This window comes from Myotis davidii, unplaced genomic scaffold (assembly GCF_000327345.1).
Source record: "Myotis davidii unplaced genomic scaffold, ASM32734v1 scaffold534, whole genome shotgun sequence".
NCBI classification, from domain to species: domain Eukaryota; kingdom Metazoa; phylum Chordata; class Mammalia; order Chiroptera; family Vespertilionidae; genus Myotis; species Myotis davidii.
Genome location: NW_006286678.1, coordinates 3,325,102 through 3,341,310, shown reverse-complemented (window position 1 = coordinate 3,341,310; position 16,209 = coordinate 3,325,102). Strand labels below are relative to the sequence as shown.

Genomic DNA, 16,209 nt, shown 5'->3' with positions numbered 1-16,209 from the left:
TCTTTGGGTAATAGAATGAAGCAGAAGTGCAAGTATGGTGCTTCTAAGTCTACAACTAAAGAGGCCTTGCTCTTTCTTGTGTTTCTGTCATCTCCATGAGGACATTCCTAAGGTAGCCTACTGGCATGGAACAGATACGTGGCAGAGACATGAAGGGCCCAGTCAGCCCAGTTGAGACTCGTCTAGATCAGTGGTTGGCAAACCGCGGCTCAAGAGCCACATGTGGCTCTTTGGCCCCTTGAGTGTGGCTCTTCCACAAAATACCATGTGCGAGCGTGCATGCATGAGTTGAGTGAGACTGGCTACAAGTCGAGTGTGGATGGGAGAGTTGGAAGGGGTCGACCACTGCCGTAGGTCAATGGAGGTGCTGAGCATTCGTATGTGTTGGGGAGAAACAGGGTCAGATGCTCATGTTGGTGAGGTCTGCTGGCTGATGGGAGGGGAAAGGAGTAGAGGTAGAGAGGCCTAAGGAAAGGAAACCAGCCAGGAGGTGGATCTGATAGTCCCAGGAAAGCATGATGGACTGAACGAGGGTGGTGCCTGTGGGATGGAGACAGATCAGAAACCTCAAACGTTGGGCTCACCAAAGCCTTCCCATAGCAAACCATATCCCCTCGTCCGGCCATGCCGTTGTCTATGATGTGCTCTCTATCCCACCGTAGCACCGCTTTCCTCTCTCCTCTTCATCTTGCTGGTTCTTACCTGGTCCCCTGAGGCACAGCTCAGGTACCCACTCCTCCAAGAAGCCTGTGGGTGGAGAGGGGCAGAGTAAACTGCTCACATATGGGTGTGTCTCCCTCTTGCTGTGAGCCCCTATGGAGCAGGATCACACATTCATTGTCTCAGGATGCCCAGTGCCGGCACAGCAGGGAATGTGCCGAAAAGGGGGTCAGGAGAACGCCAGGGAGGGAAAGTTTGGCCCCACCTTGTGCCATGCATGCCAGAGAGTCAACGTGTGTTGTTATGACCAGTACATCCCACCATCACCAATTCCTGGGCTTCGGCCACAAGGCTGCCTTTGGAAGTCAGCACCGATGCCGTAGAAAGTTGACTGTGGGAAATAGCAGTTACTGGGCTTCACCCGTCCTGCAGCGAGGTCATGATGGTTGAGCCAAAGGCCTGGATCTTTCCTGAGAAAAAGAGAAGATGCCCAGAGTGAGTCTGTTGGGGCGGGGCATATGTTTGCCGAGAGGGCCTCTTAGAGGTTTGCACCTGGGTTGTCCCCTCTGTGTCCGGGGCGTGACTGGTGCGGCCCCTCTGCCCCTCCAGGCTGTCAGGTTAAGTCCACCATATGTGACAATAAATCTGCTGAAGCCACCGAATGATTTCTAGTGGGATCTGGGGGCTGCTGGCTGGCAATGCAGGGGCTGAGCGCTCTTTATCTGGATGGGGCCTGAGGGACTAGAGGGATGCATTTCACACAAGGGAAGCACACCAGGCAGATAACTGGAAAATAAAAGTCCTCCAGACCATTTGAAAAAACAAATGGGGTGGGGGCAGTCAAATACCTTATAAAAGGTAAGTGGATGACTGACTTCTGTAAAACGTTCGGCCTGGCTGCGGTGGTGGAGGGGTGGGGCGTCAGGTAGGGGCACGCTGAGCTGGTTTGAAGTAGGATGGGGAGAGGAGTCATGGGAATTCTGGGAAGTTAAACCTCCTGGGTTTCTCTCACTCCAGGACAGTAACTCCATGCCTCTGGGCCTCAGTTTCTTTGCCTGTAAAGTGAGACTAGATTGATAGCAGGGGAGCGCTGGCTCCCTTACGCTGGGAGAGGAGCCTGGTCCTCACATGGTGCCACACCTGTTTCCAGGATCTGTTCCCAGAGGAAGCAGGTTTGGGATGGAAAGTTTGCTGTGGCCTGCAAGTCGAGAGCCCTGGCTCTTAGTCCAGGGTGTGACCTCAGGCAAGGCCCTGCCCCTCCTGGCTCAAGGCTGCTCCCAGTTGCCGGTGAGGTTGTAGCCCATGGTCCATCCTCTTCTAAGGGGTTGTGTCTGGCTCAGTCACAGGACAGAAACCCAGGACTCCTGGAGCCCAGACCCAGGGCACCTTTTCCATCCCCTTGCTCTTAGACATAGCTGTTTAATTGGGGAAGGTGATAAATTTGTCACTGTGAAGGTTGGGGGGGACATTTTACATATGATTAGCTACCCGTCTGAACCATGCATACTGATCCTTGGGCATGCTGTTTATACACAGTGTGGTTTCTACACAAGCTCAGGCGTCCTGGCTGTGTGTCTAACGAGCTGTGTGACTTTGGGCGAGTGGCTTTCATTTTCTATGTCTTGGTTTCCCCAACTGAAAAATAAAGGAATCAGCCCAGAGGCTCTCTAAGGGCTTTGCAGCTCTGAGCTGCCAGGAGTCAGTGCTTCTTTTAGTAAGTTGTGTGCGCGCGCATGTGTATGAGTGTTGCCTGTGTGTGCACATATTGTGCATGTGTACGTATCTGAACAAGCCCTCAATGGTTCTAGCCGGCACGCTTCTCACGTAGCCCTAACTATCTATAGCCATGATAACGTGATAACGATGCAGATACTTGATATTTGGCCTCACTGGCACCTGTTGGTAGGGTGTTAGAACTACTAACAGCACAGTTGAGGGTTTATCAAAGTTTCCACTATCCTTTGGACAACTGGGCTCCAGAGTGTGGCTGGGAAAATTAGACCAACATGTTAACCTGTCAAGCTGCACATCCCAGTTTTAATTTTACGACATTGAAAAGGAAGTGACCATTTAAAAATACATGAGTAAGGCGCTACAAGAAGAGATTGCCTGATTTCCCCCCTAGTATTATTTCCAAGAACATATTAAACTTTTAGTGTGTTTTTAACATTAAAAACTCTACTATAAAAACCCATGTATATACCCCTTTCTTCCTCTAGAGCAAGCCTGATATGGGCAAGACACTCACCAAATATTTATGGAATAAATGAATGAATATCTTGACTGTCTCTACATAGAATTTTACTCTTAGATCAGATGTGGCAGAGTGGAGTGAGTCTAGTCTACAAATGTGTTTTATTTGGCCTGAACATTGTTTTGAAAATATTTGGATCATGTGTCAATCTTAAAATCAAGAGATTTCATATAAAGAGTACATCTAATAACATCACCTATATTCGTTTTTAAGATATATTTTTATTGATTTCAGAGAAGAAGGGAGAGGGGGACAGAGATAGAAACATCAATGATGAGAGAAAATCATTGATCATCTACCTCCTGCATGCCCCCAGCTGGGGATCAAGCTCACAACCCGGGCATGTGCCCTGATTGGGAATCAAACCGTGACCTCCTGGTTCATAGGTCAACGCTCAACCACTGAGACATGCCGGCCGGCATCACCCACGTTCAACATGGAAATACATTGCTGGGGCACCAAAAGCCCCAGTGTAGCCCAGTCTCCACCACTCTGAATATCTAACAGCTATGACTTTAGGCTAAGATCAGAGAGCATCCAGAAATTCCTCCTCCTTAAAACCAACACTGACTTTCCTCTCCGGAAATGATAAGATCATCCAGGCATTAGTCACTGCCTTTCTCACGTGAGTAAATTTGCAGTTGTACGTAAGGACATGAACACATGCTAGAGTCCTATGTACCGGAGCTTTCTCCCAAAGCCAATCTCACTCATTGAACTGAAGGTGTACGTGTGACGTGTGCATATGAATACAGGGTCCCCTAATGACAGCTGACGACTGTCCTGAAGGAGCCAGACTAATACTTGCCTTTAACTAACTGTAAAGAAAGCATGTGCCCCACAAATTCACTCTGTGCACATTTTAAGATTAGGAAACATGGACTTAAATTCCTTAAAGTTAGATCGTTCCAATTACCTGCAGGCACCATAGACGTATGCAACCTTTACAGGCAATGTGGAGGCTAGTTATAGACTATTCTTCGCTATTCAGTAAAGCAGACTCCTCCCCGCCTTTAGGGTCTGGATTAACCGTAAAGTCTAAAGCAATACCTTGCTTTCCACACATGCTGTCATTGAGACTTTTCTCACTTTTACTTTTCTTCCTCCATTTACCTCCCATCCCCCTGGTTAATCCCAATTAGAGAGCGCTTTGTGGGGTCCTGGCCTTACCTGTTAGCACACAGCCCTGACACACAATGCTTACTCCCCGGATGTTTGTTGAGTGAGAAGGAATAAAGGAAGGAATATACATTTCTATGCAAACACGTCCACCAAATGCTCTGCTGGTCAGAGCTCCCGTGGTTGGGGGAACCCTCTCCTCACCTGTTAGATGCCTGGGTCTGAGAGTCCGTTTTAGGTTCTAATAGTTATGACAAACCCAAGGCAGTATTTTCTTACCCATTTATCTCCTCAACAACAAATTCACATATTGAGGCACATCTGGTCATAAAACAGGACACCACTTTATCACTTGACCAGCTTTCCCCCGGCCAGTCTCTGCACCACTGTTGGTCACTGGCACACACAGAGCCTTTGCCCTCAGCAGTCCTCATCCACTTAGTTTAGTTATTGCACTAACTTTTTTTTAAAGATAACATATGCCAATTTTACTTTTTTAAAAATATAATTTATATGCCATAAAATTCACCCATTTAAAGAAAGCTCATTATTTTTAGTATAGTCATACAACCATCACAATGAATTTTAGAACATTTTCATCACCTTAAGAAGAAGACCCATACCCATTAGCCATGACTCCCTGTTTTCCCTCAACCTCCCCTGCTCTAGGTATCTGCTACCTACTTTCTGTCTCTATAGATGTGACCATTCTGGACATGTCATATAAATGGAATCAGACACTGTAGTCCTTTGTGACTGGCTTCTTTCACTTAGCACAATGTTTTCAAGGTCTCCTCTATGTCAGTGGTTCTCAACCTTCCTAATACTGCAACCCTTTAATACAGTTCCTCATGTTGTGGTGACCCCCAATTTCATTGTTACAAATTGAACATAATTAAAGCATAGTGATTAATCACAAAAACAATATGTCATTATATATGTGTTTTCCGATGGTCTTAGGCGACCCCTGTGAAAGGGTCATTCGACCCCCAAAGGGGTCGCGACCCACAGGTTGAGAACCGCTGCTCTATGTTGTAACAGGTGTCAGTACTTCATTTCTGTTTATTGCCAACTAGTATTCTGTTGCATGGATACCACACTTATTTATCCATTTATTGTTTGGTGGACCTGTGAGTTGTTCCTACTTTTTGGCTGTTATGAATAATGCTGCTATGAACTGGAGAAGTTTTTGCATAGACATATGCTTTCGTTTTTCTTGGGTATATGCCTAGGAGTGGAATTGCTGCATCAGATGATAACTGCATGTTTAAGCTTTTGAGAAACTGCCAGACTGTTTTCCAATGAGGCTGCACCATTTTACATTCCCATTAGCAGTGAATGAAGGTTCTGATTTCCCCACATTCTTGCCAACGTTTGTTATCTATCTTTTTTATTAGAGCTATCGTAGCGGGTATGCAGTAGTATCTCTTTCTGTGTTTGATGTTCATTTCCCTGGTGACTCATGATGTTGAGCATCTTTTCATGTGTTTATTGGCCATTTTTATGTCTTCATTGGAGAAATGTCTATTCGGATCCTTTGCCCATTTTTAAATTGGGTTATGTGTCTTATGTTTTGAGTTGTAAGAGATCTTTATGTATTCTGGATGCCAGACTTCTGTTAGATATATGATTTGCAGCTTTTCTCCAATCTCTGGGTTGTCTTTTTCACTCTCTTGACAGTGTCCATTAAAGCACAAGCATTTTAATGTTGAGAATGTCTAATTATCTACTTTTCTCCTGATGTTTATTGTTTTAGTGGCATATCTAAGGAACCATTGCTTAACCCAGGGTCACAGAGATTTATGCCTATGTTTTCTTCTAAAACTTTTATAGTCTTAGCTCTTATATTTAGGTCTTTGATCCATCTGAGTTAATTTTTGTTATATCATGTGAGGTCACATGCCATTTTTGAAAATAAATTAAAATGAGAAATAATCAGGACTTTAAAATATGCAGCTGTCTCTGATTTTAATTGAAAATCATGTCATGTTTCATTAAACATATGATTTAATGGAAAAAATTAATTCCTAACAAGGCTGATATTCTCAGTAATTATTTTAAGAATTCTATAAGCTAAGAATTGTTAGAAAAGGCCTTTGACATTCTTGTTTCTTTTAAAAAATCAACTGCTTTCAGTAGAGATTTAAATAAATAAAGCCATATTTTAACATGCTATATAAATAATATTTTTAAAAATATTAAAAACATGTCTATTTTCCTCTTATAATGATATGGGCTTCAATTTACCACAGTGGTTTTCAATCAGGAGTGATTCTGCTCCCCAGAGGACATCCGGCGGCATTTGGAGACATTTTTGTTTGTTACAACGTGGGGAGGGGGATGGCACTGTCATCTACTGGACAGAGATGCTGCTAAACAGTCCCCAGGGCATAGAACAGCTCCCAACACAAGGAATCACCCAGCCCCAAATAGCAATTGTGCCACGATTGCAAACCCCACTTTAACTAGATCAGTGGCCCCTCTTAGATATATTTGAGAAGAGATGTGAGTTTGCAAACCCTTTTCCTCTCATTTACAACCGCATGGTTTTCTGCTATCACAATACTGAGCCTTTCAGAGGCCAGAATGTGTCCTGGAATCTTAACTGCCACCACAACCCTTTACAGACAAAAATCTATGAGGATCATTGGGAAAACACTTTTTTTTTGTTGCTTAATTTATTTTGTACTTGTGGGTTTTCATTTTTGAATCTTAAGATATATTTGATAATTCTTTCCCTGTTCAACATGCATATGTGGGTAACCAAGTCTCCTGTTAAAATGTATTGTATCTGATTATAGAACAATAGTTACAAGAAGTAGTTGTGAGTGCTTGGCACTGGGCTAGGCACTGACCCTGCATTTATCTAATTTAATTTCCTCAACAACCCTGAGTGACTAACATTCATGTATTACAGCCATAGACACTGAGGCACAATGAGATGCAACTGGCCCAGGACCATATGCGTCATCACTACTCCAAGTCAGGGCATGAGCTTGAGTGGGGTCCAGGCATGTCACAGAGCATTTGGTTACTCACTGTGGGTAGCCACAGAGAGACGGTTAGGTTGTTCTCTCCCTCAGTTAAGTCACAGTCAGCGTCCTGCCATGGGGGAGAAGGAACGGACCAACAGCTAGCTAGCCACAGGAGAGCCATCTCACCTTGGGCATGCCCGCAGATGCATGGCTCACCTGTGACCATCACCCGTCCCGCATATCACAGCGGACAGTGTCTGAGGACTGCTGCTTAGGGAAAACTGGGCTGTCTGTGACATCTCTTAGGTTCTTAATAGTCACCCTAACCCGTCAAGGCTCATTTCCTACCTACTGGCCATCTACTCACAACATGCTCCAACTCCCAAATGTCTCTCCTGACTTGTGGCTTAAATCCACTTGCATGTACACCAGCACCACGCCTCGAGCCCCCATACATGCCCAGCACTGAGCTAGACCTGCTCACCTTCAGTCTCCCAGAGTCGGGGCCACTCCGGTGCCCTGATCTCACAGGCACTGTTCTTACCGGAATAGCACTGTGGGGTTTAACAGCCGTGAAACATCTTGTAAAACATATAGGCTGCAGTTAAACAGAGTATTTCCCTCCCAGGCTTTATCCCTCTGTGTGCACATAGCTGTCTCCACATATCTGATATCACTCCCCTCTCAAAGGGGTTTTGGGAAAGGAGCCTTGGTGTGGGTGAGTGACTGAAGATATGCATTTTGATGTACAAAGATCGGAGATGAAATGGCTATCTGGTCAGGCCACGTTGTGGGTGTGGCAGGAAGTGAGGTGAGATTCTGCTCACATCTGCCTTCCAGGTATCCTCCACCACCTCTTCGAGTGAAAGGGGGAGAGAGCAATGATTAGAACTGAAGATTGCCCTCCTCCCCCAAATCTAAAGCAGACCTGTCCCTGAAACTCCTCGGGCAAATATTTCCTTATTCTGAGCCTCAGTTTCCCCTTGAAGGATGGGCACACGCATCAGACAATCTAAGCATCTTTGCAAGTATAAAATTTTTTTTAAAAAAACTTTGAATGCCTGAGGTATTGGGGGCTGCGTTAAAGGGAAGCCAAGCCCACACTACTTAGGAATCTGCTTTCATAGGAAGCCCACACCTGGAAGCCTGCCCACGTTGGAAGGAGACACGACAATGATTGGTTGATGCTATCTTTCTTCAGAGACCCATCTCCAGGGGCGACGTTCAAAATATTTAACAGCCAGCATTGCATGAGCACTGACTGTCAGAAAGGGAGAAGGAGCTGGTCGGGCCTTCCAGGGCTGCAGCCTGAAAGCTCGCCTCCCCGACCTGGCCCGCCTCGCCTGCTGTGCCAACCTCTCCCACCTCACTGCCTGCTGAGCCTTTACCGATTGTGTTTTTGGGGGTCTGCCTCTTCCTGCCTGACTCTGCATCCAGGGCCCTAACTCACACCCCTTGGCCTTCTTCTCTCCCCGATTGCTTTATACACAACGGCTATAAATATCCTCCTGCATCCAAACACCAGCTTAATCAGGTTTGTCACTCAACAGATGCTCTCGGAGCCTCCCTCTGTGCTCAGCCCCATGTTGGCTGACGCCGCACCCTCTCGTCTTCAGAAAACATTCGAGGCTGAGAAACGCAAGGAGATCAAGAGACCTAGCCTAGCTCTGCCCGCGCCTGTTGCATGACCTTAGACATGTCCCTGTCCCTACCAGGTGTCAGACTCCTTACACGTAAATGAGTGACTTGAGCCCCACTGTTCAGGGATGAGTTTCTGGAGAAATGCACGCCTTCAGCAGCTGACCGCTCTCTCTCTTTCTCTCTCTCTCTCTGTTCCTCTCTCTGTCGCCCGGGCTGCCACCTCCACTGTAGAACGCACTGCTGCCTGCAGGCCTGAGGCAGAAGGACCAGACCACCAAAGCGCCCACGGGCCCCTTTAAAAGGGAGGAGCTCTTGGATCACTTGGAAAAGCAAGCAAAGGAGTTTAAGGACCGAGAAGATCTGGTCCCCTACACAGGGGAAAAGCGAGGTACCGAAGCTTGTTGCTCTTATGAATATGTCCCTCTCCATGAATCCTGATTGCCAACTGTACGCCAGGCCCTGTGTTGAGCCCATTGTGACTGGGCCTCCTTGCCTACATCCCTGCCTGGCCAAAACACATAAACTCAACTCCAAAAGCATTGATGATATAGGTTTAGGGAAGTTTTTGGTTAAACCAGACCAGTATAACTCCCCCCTTAATCCCCTTTAACTGGGATGCCCTGCTTATCCTAATATATAAAAACCCAGGGTCCGTAACGACTGGCCAAAGGCTTGACCAAACACTGGAAGTTAGTTGTCCAGTAAGTGCAGGGTTGTCGTGGCAACCTAGCACTGACTGCCACTGGTGCGGGCTCAGTGACCCAGCACTGACTACCAAGGGGGCTGTGGATCAGGCCCGGAGAGAGGCCTGAAGAGAGAGGCAGGGTCTGATCCACAGCCTCCGTGGCAGCTGTTGATCAGCTGTTGCCTCTCTCTTTCTCTCCGGGCTTCCCCAGCAGCCACGCCTCTGTTTCTCTCTGGGCCTCTGCGGGGGCTGCTCATCAGCCCCACCTCTCTGATCAGGTCTGGAGGTGTTGATTGGCATAGAAACCAACCAAATCAGAACCAAATCTGGGTGAACTGTGAGGAGCCAATGGCTGCCTAGGAGGTGGAGCTTTTGACGCTGACTGGCATAGAAACTGACCAATCAGAACCAAATTGGCTGGCAGGGGAAGGCAATTGGGGGCAAAGAGAGGGTGCAGGCTGGGCTGAGGGAACCCCCCTCCCCCGTTCCATGCACAAATTTTGTGCACTGGGCCACTAGTTTTTTTTATACAAACCTAGACACTTTTGAAAATGATAGAAGTAATTGTTAATCATGATATCAGCACATGAGACCTAAACAAGGTCCATTCTGTGCAAACTAAGAACAAGAGATACTCTATCTCCCCTAACCATCCCTGCTCTTTCCCAAAAGTTCCTCTCTCTGGCAATTGCATTACTCCTTCCTCCATCCGTTCCTCCGTGATGCTGCCCCAGCCTACGGCAAGCCTCCAGGAGTGTCTGAGGAACAGAGAGGCAGTCCTGACCACCCAGCCCTTCGAGGGCTTCCTGTTATTCTCCAAACCTTTCTACTGTCCTCTTCCCTCATGCTCGCCCTTGCTCAACTCACTGCTTCCCACAGGCCTGCTGAGCACCTCTCTACCTCACCACCTGTGCAGGTATTCCTCTTCCCTCTGCCTGGGATGCTGGCCCTGCTGGCTGCCTCTGTGCTGTCTTCCTGCCCTGTCAGAGGCATCATGGTTGGAATTAGCTCAGAGTAGGGTGCATTTGGTTATAATTCTGGCACTACCACTTCCTAGCTGTGTGAGCTTGTGTAAACTGTTAAACCTGCTGTGCCTCCATTTCCTGGTCTGTAAATGGGGTCGATGAAAATAATATTGCCAGTTATGAGGACTGAGGTAAGATATGTAGCGTCCGGCCCATAGTGAGTGTTATGCAAGTATTAGCTATGAGTACCCTTTCGGTCTCAACTGTCCTGATCCCTCTTTCAGGGAAGCCTTTCCTGTCTCCTGGGTTCAGGACGGGCAGTCCCTTCAGCTCCCCCTTGGTACTTCTCCACCTCGGGGCCTGTGGCCTTCCTTCATAGCAAGTCCCACGCTAGCATATCTCTGTATCATTTTTCTCTCTCACTGGCCTGTGAGCCCCATGAGGGCAGGGACTCGGCCTGTTTTTGCTCACATGATACTCTCAGCACCCAGTGCAGGGCCTGGTGCACAGTAGGGCTCAGTAGAGAGTTGGTGAATGAATGAATGAGTTCAAATTAAATAAATGCATAATGCCTGGTGGCTCAGTTGGTTGGAGCATCATCCCGTGCACTGAAAGGTTACAGGTTCAATCCCCAGTCAGGGTGTGTATGGGAGGCAACTGATTGATGTTTCTCTCTCTCTCTCTCTCTCTGAAATTAATAAAAACATATGTTTTAAAAAGAATATAAGCACCATGAGTATAAGGACCACATCTATCTGGTTCATTGCAACCACATCTAACAAACCCTAGCACATAGTAGACACCCAATATATATTTCTTAAATTAATTAGTTAATTGTGTAATTAATTGTTTAGTCTCTTCCATTCTCCCCACCCCCAAGAATGTAAGTGAGATGAGCCTCGGGTCCAGGTCCATGGCTATTGGCTCTTATCCCTGTTGAATTGGCACAATACCCTGCAGAGCATCTGCTGGATGAATAGTAAAATGAAAAGGGCAGCAGGAGTTGACACGGTGGGGAGGATGTTGAGCCACCCCAAACCCTGTCGTTGGAGCTCAGACCAAATTTTATTGAAAACTTGGAGGGTCAGGGAACCCTAGAAGGTGGACTGTGTGGCCTGGAAGGTGGCGGCAGGGCAAGGGGTGGGAATGACTGGGGCCTTGACCAGAAGGGCTAGGTGTGCCCTGCTGAGAATGTGGCACGAGATGTTCTTAAGCAAGGCGCTTGTGCCATGAGGGGTGGTTTCAGCACAGCAGAGAAAGATAACAAAATCTCTGGATTTCATGGCCTTAAAACAGCGTCCCACCCACACATTTGAAAAACAAGGAAACCAAGGCTGTGAGAGAGTCGGCAGCAGGCCTGGTGGACGGCTGGTGAGTCCTTGCTGGCATCCACTTGCTCAGGCACCCATCACTCTCCCAGGGGAGGAGCTGCGGATGGGATGGTGTGGGGAAGGGAATCTGGGCGGCTCACAGCCAATCCTGCCGCCCCAGAGGATGCCAATCTGACTGGAGCCTGGCACAGTGCTCTCGGCTCCCAGAGCCTGACTGCTTTCGTGAAAAACCAGGCCGACCCGAAGAGGGTCGCTGGAATTTATTCTATTGCCACATAATGACAAGCTTTAAAGGTTCATCATCATCACTGTCACCACCACCATCAGTGTCATCTCCATAAAGTATTTCCTGGTGAGTGTTGGAGTCCTTGTAGGTTGAATAAGTGGGGGTCTCAACAGAGAGTGTGGGGAAGACCTTCCATCTCCAACAGCCAGAGGCGGGGCCATTCAGTCCAGCCCTGGCTGAGCATTCGCCCACGCTGGGCCTAGAGCTAGCTAGGCTGAGGCGAAACAACACCCCAGCACGCAAGACCCAACAGAATGTGGTAGGAGCCTTACATGGGTGTGAGGTGGTATCAGTGCAAAACCCTGAGGAATGTGAACTTCAGTCACGCTGACTCAGGCAGGGGTCAGAATAAAATATCCATGCAGAATATTTTCCTTAGAATCAGATTTGTTTGGCTATCCATGTGAGGGGGGAAAGTAAAATAAGAGAGCTTAAGCAAGGTGGAGTTTAATTTTCTTTCACTTATAAGAGTTGCAGGGTTAGGCAGTCCAGAGCTAGTAAGGCATCTTGCCTAGTATTAGGAATCAACACCCTTTCCAGTTTATTATTATTATTATCATTATTATTTTAATCCTCACCAAAGGATATTTTTCCATTGATTTTTTAGAGAGAGTGGGAGAGGGAAAGACAGAGAGAAATATCAATGAGAGAGAAGGACATCGATTGGTTGCCTCCTGCACGAACCCCGACCAGGGCCCAGGCTGGGGAGGAGCCTGCAACCGAAGTACATGCCTTCACTGGAATAGAACCTGGGATCCTTTGGTCTGCAGACCAACGCTCTATCCACTGAGCCAAACCAGCTAGGGCCACCCTTACCAGTTTTTTAATCTTTCATCCCTGCGATATGTTCTTGTCCTCATGGCCCTTCTGGTTGCTTGAAGCTCCAGTCATCACACCCACATGCAATTAGTAAGATGAAGGAAGGGAAGAGGTCCGAAACCTTCTTGTACCTCTGGGAGGCACCTGCTGTAGGAGCTAGGAAACCATAGGTCTTAACTATTTATTGACTTTCATCCTAGCATTGTATCCGTCATTTTCACAGTTGATTTCCATCTTAGCCCCTTTGTCTCTTTTGTATGTTTTGCCCTTTTCCAGATCCATCTCTGGATACATCCCGCTGCTCCCCGCCCCCCCAGATGATCTTGTTGTGTATTGGCCATTGCTGTAAACAATTTAAACAATAAAAGTAACTCAAAGTAATTTCCTCCACTGAGAGATAGATACTGATCCCATTTTAGTGAATATTCTTCTGGACATTTCTCTCTGCACTTTCTACCCCTTCCCACCTCTACCATTACTACCCTGGTCCAAGTCACCCTCATCTCTCACCAGGACTATGGCAGGAGCCTCCTAACTATCTCACCTGCTTCAGGCTATTCTCAATCAGTCATGAAAGTGAGCAGGTTTTTTTTTAAATTGAGGTAATAGTCACATAACATGAAATTGACCATTTTAAAGTGACCGATTCAGTGGCGTTTAGTACATTCGTAATGTTGTGCAACCACCATCTCTGTCATCGAAAACACTTTCCTCACTCCAAAATAAAACCCTGTACCAAATCGGCTGTTACTCCCATTCTCCCTTCCCCCCAGCCCCCGGCGGCCACCAGTCTGTTTCTATGGATTTATCTATTCTGGATATTTCCTATAAATTAAATCACATAATGTGTGACTTTGTGTGTCTGGCTTCTTTCACTTAGCGTCTTGTTTTCGAGAGTCATTCATTCCCTTTTATGACTGAATAATATTCTGTAGTTTGTTTAACCGTCCATCCAGTGATGAACTTTTTGGTTGTTTCCACTTTTTGGCTACTGTGATTAGTGCTGTTATGAACATTTATGTACAAGTGTGTGTTTGTTTTTTTTATTGGATCATATGGGGGTAAAATAAGCTTTTTGAAGAACTAGAAAACTTTTCCAAAGCAACTTCACTATTTTACATTCCCACCAGCAATATACAAGGGTTTCACTTTCTCCACATCTGTGCCAACCCTGTTATTTTGGTTTTTACTATAGCCATCCTCATGGGTGTGAGGTGGTATCATTGCAATTTCGGCTTGCATTTCCCTAATGACTAAGGATGTTGAACATCATTTTACATGTTGTTGGTCGTATGTATATACTCTTTGGAGAAATGTCTAAAAACCCTTTGCCCATTTTAAAATTGGGTTTTGTTGTTCTTGTTGAGTTGTTAAAGTTCTTTAATATAGTCTGCATATTAGACCCTATCAAATATGTGACTGTGAATATTTTCTCCCATTGTGTATGTTGTCTTTTCACTTTTTGATAATATCCTTTAATGCACAAAAGTTTTAAAGTTTTTAGTTTTATTGATTTTTAGAGATAGAGAAGAAGGGAGAAGAAGAATAGAGAAATAGAAACATCAAGGAGAGAGAAACATCATTGATCGGCTGCCTCCTGCATGCCCCCTACTGGGAATCGAGCCTGCAATCCAGGCATATGCCTGACTGGGAATCGAATCGGTGACCTCTCGGTTCCTGTGTTGATGCTCAACCACTGAGCCTCACCAACCGGGCAAAGTGTTAAATTTTTATGAAGTCCAATGGATCTATGTTTTTATGTCTAAGAATACATTGTCACGTCTAAGAATACATTGTCATGTCTAAGAATACATTGCCAAATCTAAGGTCATGAAGATTTACGTCTATTTTCTTTTAAGAGTTTTATAGTTTTAGCCATTATGTTGAAGTCACTGATTTACTTCCATTTGTTTGTATAGATGCTATGAGATAGGGGTCCAACTTCACCCTTTTGCATGTGGATCTCCAGTTGTCCCAGCACAACTTCTTTTTTTAAAAAAAATTTTTTTATTGACTTCAGAGAGGAAGGGAGAGAGAGATAGAAACACCAATAATGAGAGAGAATCATTGATTGGCTGCCTCCTGCACGCCCCGCACTGGGGATTGAATCCACAACCCAGGCATGTGCCGTGACCAAGAATAGAACCATCATCTCCTGGTTCATAGGTCGATGCTCAACCACTGAGCCACCAGAAGGGCCATCACAACTTCTTGAAGAAACTATTCCCTTTTTCACTGAATGGACTTGGCACCCTAAAATAAATTTGTCGTAGATCTATGTATGGGTTTATTTCTGGACTCTTAGTTCTATCCATTGTTTCTATATTTATCCTCATGTCAGTGCCACCTTTCTTTATGTTGTAGTAGGTTTTTAAATCAGGGCATCTAAGTCTTCCAACTTCAAGGTGGCTCCGTCGCACAATGGATAGCGCATTGGACTTCTAAGTCTTCCAACTTCATTCTTTATTGAGATTGTTTGGCTATTTGGTGCCTCTAGCAATTTTATATAAATTTGAGGATTGGCTTTTTCATTTTTGAAAAAAAAAGCCATTGGAATTTTGATAAAATTGCATTATATCTGTAGATTATTTGGACATTATTGCCATTTTAATATGGTCTTCCAGTCCATGAACTCGGGATTATTTTTATTCATGTATGTTGTTTTTAATTCCTTTCAGCAATGATTTGTAGTGTTCCATGCACAAGTGTTTCACCTCCTTGGTTAAATTTATTTCTCACTATTTTTTTCCCCTTTGGATGCTATTATAGATGAAACTAGAGGCTCAGTGCACGAAATTTGTGCCCAGGAGGGGGGGTTCCCTCAGCCTGGCCTGCACCCTGACACCTTCCTGAAGGAGCAGTGCCCCCTCACTCACACCCAGCCTAGAACTTCCTAGTCATTTCCTCTGCTTTATATTTCCCCATAATATCCTCTAATAGCTTTACATACTTCTTTATTACCTATCGCCTTTCACTAAATTGTAAACTGTTCATTGCTAGTCCTTTAGCCCCTAGAAAGGTGCCTAGCACATAGGAAACACTCAGTAACTATCTATTGCATACACACACACACACACACACACACACACACATATATATATATATATGTAATTTTTCATGCATGGAATTAAATTATTCATGCTATTTTGTAAACTGGCTTTTGCCACCTTTTGTCTTGGCATTTTCCTTCTTAGTAAGTGGAGAGCCCCATCCTTTGTAAGAACTGCTGGGACTCCATCGCATGGATGCCCCAGGATTTCTCCAGTGGTCCCTCTGGGTGGACACTGCAGTGACCATCCTTGTGCACCTCTTTGCTCCTCATTCAATTCTGAGTTTGGCACTTTAAAAATATCATGTCCCATGAGGCAAGGAGACATTTCTTGCTCCCTAATCCTCTTTTAATAATCTGGGTGTATTTTATTTTGTTTGGAAATATTTCTAAATTTTTCTCTCCTTTCTGAACCCTTAGTTAGG

General features: G+C 45.6%; 1 protein-coding gene across 9 annotated transcripts in view; it reads left to right on the top strand.

Moving 5' to 3' along the window:
• The window catches only part of TMOD1 (tropomodulin 1), an 83,864-nt gene that overhangs the window by 16,387 nt on the left and 51,268 nt on the right, over window positions 1-16,209 (top strand). For all 9 annotated transcript variants that reach the window (XM_015560497.1, XM_015560498.1, XM_015560500.1 and 6 more), the window contains one exon: window positions 8,881-9,037. In XM_015560497.1, the coding sequence (XP_015415983.1) occupies window positions 8,881-9,037 (157 nt within the window). The remainder of the gene's footprint in view (window positions 1-8,880; window positions 9,038-16,209) is intronic.